The 7,500-nt window shown below is 34.9% G+C and overlaps 1 protein-coding gene across 2 annotated transcripts in view; it reads left to right on the forward strand.

The window, feature by feature from the left end:
• LOC143036045 (uncharacterized) overlaps positions 1-7,500 on the forward strand; it is a 416,600-nt gene that overhangs the window by 391,455 nt on the left and 17,645 nt on the right. For both annotated transcript variants that reach the window (XM_076203299.1, XM_076203300.1), the window contains exon 5: positions 6,035-6,146. In XM_076203299.1, the coding sequence (XP_076059414.1) occupies positions 6,035-6,146 (112 nt within the window). The remainder of the gene's footprint in view (positions 1-6,034; positions 6,147-7,500) is intronic.

The following is a 7,500-nucleotide window of genomic DNA, read 5'->3' on the forward strand; positions in this document are numbered from 1 at the left end:
TCGGTTGCAGTGAATTTATTTAACTCTCTGAAGTCTACTACAGGTCGGAAAGACCTGTCTTGTTTTGGAACCATGAAGAATGAAAAATTCCGTTGTCTAATGGATAATTCGATGTTATCTTGCGCAATCATGTCTCGAATAAGGTTATCTACAATCATGCTTTTGCTGTGAGGTAATCTGTATGTAGGAATGCAACATGGTTTAGAGTTCTCATGTAGGGGTATATGATACTGAATAAGATTAGTGGCTACAAGGGGTTCACCTTCCGTGGCAATGGTCTATTTGAACCTGTTGTAAAGTGCAAGCAAGTCTGCTTGTGCATCAAGGAAATCAATATGGTTAAGCTGAGATTCAACAATGGGTTCCTGTGCTGCTTGCACATCGGAAACTGTGGCACAAACTTGAGAAGTTAGGAATTTGTCATCCATGACTTTAATACGTGAAGGATATACTTGGAAATAGCAAATGTTTGTACCAACTGTGAGATGGAGGAGTGCGTTAGTGTCACTGGCAATTAAAATGCAAGTATGACCTTTCTTTGACGTAGAGCTGATGGCTGAAATCAGGGAAATGATATTTACACGGCAAGTCTCTGGCATACAGAGTACGCCGGTGTCTTGTGCTTGGAAAACTCGTATATGTATCCGTGTGTATTCACGATGGAACAGCATTTTTGGGCTGATAAGCACTGCGTGAGTATGTTGGAGAGTAGATAACACCTCTGAGACTGGAGCGGATTATGTGTTGAACTCCTCTAAGAGGGGCAAGAAATGGTCCTCCGATGGTGAAAGATCAACGTTATCTATAGGGTGTTTTGTCTTTCGTTTCGCAGATTTTGACCTTCGAGAAGAGTTTGTGTGCCTGTTACGCTTGGAATATCTTCCTACAGCTGGTAGTGAAGTGGAAGAGTTAGAGTCGTGTGCATGTGTGTGTTGTGCTAGAATTACTTGACGTTAAATCAGACTTTGCCTGCTTGGCTACATAGACGTGGTTGACTTTAGGAGAATTTCTGATGGCAATGCAGGGAGGAAGTGATTTGCATAGATAACGCTATGTTGAGCAGGATAAATAAAATTATTATATTTCTTCATCAATGTTAAGCCTATGAGGATATCAGCAGGAAAGTGAACATCTCTTCTACTATGCCTCACTCACCTTGCGCTTTGCTTCTCTCTCCTTCTTGTACTTCTTATATGCTTCCATTGCAATCAGTCTTCCTGCACCTAATATTATCTTCAACCATTGTACCTCTGCATCCCGCTACCCCACCTCTCCTGCTCACTGCTGTCTTCCTTGTCATACATACCAATTTTGCGCATTTTATGTATGCATGTGTGTATGTATGTATGGTTGTATGTATGTATGTATGTATGTATGTATGTATGTATGTATGTATGTATGTATGTATGTATGTATGTATGTATGTATGTATGTATGTATGTATGTATGTATGTATGTATGTATGTACTCGGGAGCCTCAGGAGAATAACGATTATTATTCCTTTTCCTAAGCTCTTATCAAGATAGAAAAAAATAAAGAGATTGTATGAAAAAATACATGTATCTGTGTCAGAAGAGCCTGATGAGCAGGGTCTTCGCTCATAAAACACTACAGGAAAGCAAGGTTGAGCAAGACATTGCTACTCTCATTAACAGATCCATCATACTCTTCACCAACATAAGTCTTGGCAGTAAATGTGAGTGTGAGCAATATCGACTACATATGCTATGAGAGTTGCTGGGGCAGCTGCAGTAAAGGAGAACCATTAGTCAGAAACCAGCAAAAGACATTTCCTTGGAGTAAGCAGCTGAGGGAGATGGGGAAGAAGCACGGAATTTCTTACTATTTTTCCTTCTTTTCTGCCACTGTTCCTAGTTTCTACTTAGAACCAGGTGGAAACTGTAGCTACAATGACTCGTAACCTGCATGTGACGTGAGAGGTGGATGTCAAAGAAAACTATTTCCCTGCCAGCTACCTCGAAGGCTCATAAGTATCTTTCCCTCTAGATACAACACAAAGGAATTCTATCTCAATTTCTTGATCGATTACAGAATATCTTCCTATTAATTCCGACTTTATTTAATTCATCTTTATACATAAGGGCGGGTAGCTGGTAGTCGTACTCTTAAATCATATTCCCATACGGTTGCGGCATATAAACAGTTCCACAATAATGCAGCTAGTTTCTTCCTAGAGATATTTATGGAAGTGTTTAAGGACATTTGCCATCTACTGTGGACCAGTAGACATGAAACTAATAAGGTTATCGATTATCTTATTTTTGTTATTAAAAAATTAGTTGTTATTAATCATTGGCATTGTCATTATCATAATTATCATTATCATTTTCATCATCATTATCACGAACGTTATCATCATCATCATCATCATCATCATCATCATCATCATCATCATCATCATCATCATCATCATCATCATCATCATCATCATCATCATCATCATCATCATCATCATCATCATCATCATCATCATCATCATCATCATCATCATCATCATCATCATCATCATCATCATCATCATCATGTTGATGTTCGTGATAATGATGAAAATGATAATGGTAATGGCAATAATTGACAGTAATTAAATATATGTATATTTGAACATTTTTAGAAGTTCTGCCAAAATGTTCAATCTAACATACACATATGTATATATATATGATGAATAGTAACTAAATATACATACATTAAAACATATATATATATATATATATATATACAATGTATATATTTATACATACATATATATATATATATATATATATATATATATATATATATACATATATATTTTATATATATATGTAATATATATATATATATATATATGTATGTATATATGTAATATATGTATGTATACACACACATACAAACACACATACACACACACACACACACACACACACACACACACACACACACACACACACACACACACACACACACACACACACACACACACACACACACATAAATACACATACACACACACACACATATATATCTCGCGTGCAATATTATCCTTCCCTCATGAAAGACCATTGTTCTTTATACATATTAAAATCCTGTAAACTCGTAAAATTCAAACGGCTTTATCCCGACAACGTGAGGTTTCATCAGATGAGCTAGTTGACATATCTTATGAAATTAGAAATATGATTTAAAAAAATTATTTTTTCTCAACACCGTGTCTAATATCATTGTTGAAGAAATCTAAAATTAGTCATATTGCGTAATTTGTCTTACAATATGTCGTGATTTAAGGCTACCAAAATATGAAATAACGCAAAAAGACCTTATGAGCAAATGGAGACAAAATGAGCTTAACATTTTCTCCTTTCTTGGCTTCCGGAACTAAATCCTTGGGGCGAGATGGATCATAAGAGCAGCTTTGTAATAAGGAAGCCATGAAATATTACGTGTTTCCTTATCCGCTTTATAAGATATATTATCCGTGATATTACAAGAAAATTATTGCCATCTACTATTTATGTTTTTTTTTTTTTTAATAAGAACAGTTATCATTTGTTTTCGTTATTTATTTTTAATTTGGAGCAGTTATTCCTAATTGCTCTTAGATATTTTTTATCATATCTGAGAGAACAAATTTCGAGGGGAGAACGAATACCATATAATGTTCCCCAGCGTATCATAAAGGACGACTAAATAGGGCTTAACATGGAGATTAGGGACATTTCGCTTTATGATTTTTCCTCCAACGTCAAACTTAGTATATATACACAATATTAGCTTTTTACACTTCGTGAGAGGGGTAGTTGAGTCAAAGTAAGTCTTGATCCTTTGCAGGAGAGTAATAATTAATATACCTAGTCCCTATCACTTCTGCCCATATTACCTTTTACAACGCGCATGGGACATAGTGGCAGTATTCTTATCCTATCATGACATACAAACAAAAAGAAGAGATGATGGCCCAGAATTGTACAGAAGACATAATAAAGAACAGAAAAGCAAAAACGAGGAACCATTAAAGGTAAAAGTTGCTTAGAATTCGTTTATGAATGGACATTTCTTTTCAAACATGTGGTAGTGCTAGGTAACTTTGGTCTGAAAAGGGGCATCCTAAATAATCAAAATATTGACAATATTCCAATGTAAGTAGTGGAGTAGGAAGCTTAGACTAATTCAAATTTCGGTCCACAGAAGAATCTGCTTTGATTTGGTAACTAGGGGACGTAACAAAGAAAGTTTGAATATAAACCATGTCTAAGCTCCTACTTTGTGTGTAAACTTGTCTCAAGGCTTCTGGTCATAAAGGCTTCATTGTGGTATGATAACGGGATAAGGTTGATGAGATCTGAAACTCAAATGGTCTTTTTACGCCCAACAACTCATGAAAAAGAAATATGAACTAACTGAAATAATTGGTGTATCTATGGAAAAGATCGTGGTCAAACACTGATGAAGAATGTCTGGTTTTGGAAAAAAAAATATATGTTTAAGTGGCTAAAACATACGCTAACTGTTCTCATTGCACCTAAGGAAAGCAGAGATACGAAAAAGCACAGATTTGTATATTCTAAATACATACAATAACCAATTAGAAGACAAAAAAAAAACGTAAAAATAACATCAAAAATTACGACAAAAACGCGACAACGAAAAGTGACGACAATAGTATAAAGACTGAAATTACAAAATAGGTAGTACGACGAAAAAAAGGGACAAAATTCGACGACAACGACTACAATTTCTACAATAACTGTACCATCGACAATTTCAGCATGGACGACTACATCATCAACGATCACGACAACAGCAGCAGTGACAACGATATTAACTACTACGAACAAAATATCGACGTCTACGACATCGACAACAACGATTACCACATTGATATATTTAACTAAGATTACAATGTCAACTTCGACTGCAAAGGCAGCGTTGATGACTAAGGTTACGCTATCAACGGCTATGACTATACCTTCGGCTACTTGACTTTCACTATTACTACGCTTTTGACGACTTTGAGCAATGACTACAACCACAACTACGAATACGTTATCAACAACTGCGACTATGTCATCGATGACTATGACTATGGTATCTAAGAATATGATTAAGTCATTAGTGGTTATGACTCCAGACATCGATCACGGCAAAAACGACAACACTGACCAGGTCGACTACAATGATATGGGCTACTACATCATCGGTGGCATTGCCGACCAAATCGATGACGACAACGACGACAAATTCTATTTTCATAACATCACAGAAACCAATAAAAAACATATTATATTTTCAATGCAATATTGTTATATTTATAAATATTAAACGCACCTGTCATTAGATGTATAAAAGATTTATACGAAGGGAAAGAGAGTATGGAAACTGAAGCTTATTTATGTGGGAAACATCCATCAATCTCCAGCCCAAAATCCAATAAAGCCATCACTATTGTCCATTTGTTTGTTGATCCGTCAATATTCACGGAAAGAAAACATCGACTTATTCAGGTAATCATTGACGCCATTTCAATCTGCTATTTTAGGAGTATACCTTTTTCATTTGGTCATCTTATACCATGTCAGACTTCTTTTCTTAGTAAAAATGTTTTTATTTTATCTTTATCATTATTGTTTACTATTGTTCAGTCATACATGCATACATATATATATGTATATGTATGTAAAAATGTACGCATGTAAAAGAAAACTAGATATAAATGGGTATATCTATCGTGCTTAATTCTATCCATATTCCACGTACTAAATTCCTCTAAATTTTCCAGACGTAGCACATCCAAAATGAATTATGTGTTACAATAATATCAACATTCTTTATTTCCACACTTCAGAGAGCCATTCCAGGAACCTGGAACCCTCGCCAGGGTTCCTCCTTAAAACCGGTTATCTCCTCTCCTTCTTGTTGGACCAGCCATCATTCGCCTCTAATAAACCATATCCTGTCTGCACTCCATAAAAGTTATGCCTCCCAATTGGCAAGAAGTCAAGTAACGATGCTTTACTTTCCACTTTTCTTCTTCAGAGACCATAGCACGACTTGAGGACCCAAAGGACATCCACATGAGTGCTGGCAATGCCCTCAACCTCACTTGCACGGCACAGTTTATAGGAGACGCCCCAAGTCTCGTTTACTGGTAAGTAGGAGAGTTTAGAGATAAGTGACTGGAATTTTACACTTTGAAGAGAATTTCTCTTTGGGATGTTCATAAGAGTCTGGATTGAACTGATATAGGAACTGTCCCAGAAAACCTTATTTCTAATTAATAAAATCCTTTTTATTATTTGAATAGATAGAATCTGTTGTTCAAATGTAATAGAAAAATAAGCATAGAATTTAGTGAGTGGGAGAGTTTAGAGATAAGTGACTGGAATTTCACATTTTGAAGAGAATAATTCTTTGGGACGTTCAGATGAGTCTGGAATGAACTGACATGGGAACATCTTAGAAAACCTTATTTGTAATCAATAAAATCCTTTTTATTATTTGAATGGATAGAATCTGTAGTTCAAATAAAATAGAAAAATAAGCATATAATTTAGTGAGGGGGAGAGTTTAGAGATAAGTAACTGGAATTTTACACTTTGAAGAGAATTTTTCTCTGGGATGTTCAGAAGACTCTGGAATGAACTGGCATGGGAACACTCCTAGAAAACCTTATTTGTAATCAATAAAATCCTTTTTATTATTTGAATAGATGGAATCTGTAGTTCAAATGTAATAGAAAAATAAGCATATAATTTAGTGAGTAGGAGAGTTTAGAGATAAGTGACTGGAATTTTACATTTTGAAAAGAATTTTTTCTTTGGGATGTTCAGAAGAGTCTGGATTGAACTGACATGGGAATACTCCTAGAAAACCTTATTTCTAATCAATAAAATCCTATTTATTATTTGAATAGATAGAATCTGTAGCTGAAATGTAAAAGAAAAATAAGCATATAATTTAGTGAGTAGGAGAGTTTAGAGATAAGTGACTGGAATTCTACACTTTGAAGAGAATTTTCCTTTGGGATGTTCAGAAGAGTCTAGATTGAACTGACATGGGGACACTCCTAGAAAACCCTATTTGCAATCAATAAAATCCTATTTATCATTTGAATAGATAGAATCTGTAGTTCAAATGTAATAGAAAAATAAGCATACAATTTAATGAGTAGGAGAGTTTAGAGATAAGTGACTGGAATTTTACACTTTGAAGAGAATTTCTCTTTGGGATGATCAGAAGAGTCTGCATTAAACTGATATAGGAACAGTCCCAGAAAACCTTATTTCTAATCAATAAAATACTTTTTATCGTTTGAATAGATAGAATCTGTAGTTCAAATGTAATAGAAAAATAAGCATATAACTCAGTGAGTAGGAGATTTTAGAGATAAGTGACTGGAATTTCACACTTTGAAGAGAATTTTTCTCTGGGATGTTCAGAAGAGTCTGGAATGAACTGACATGGAACATCTTAGAAAACCTTATTTGTAATCAATAAAATCC

Source organism: Oratosquilla oratoria, chromosome 20 (assembly GCF_046742065.1).
Source record: "Oratosquilla oratoria isolate Oo_2021 chromosome 20, ASM4674206v1, whole genome shotgun sequence".
Classification (NCBI taxonomy): domain Eukaryota; kingdom Metazoa; phylum Arthropoda; class Malacostraca; order Stomatopoda; family Squillidae; genus Oratosquilla; species Oratosquilla oratoria.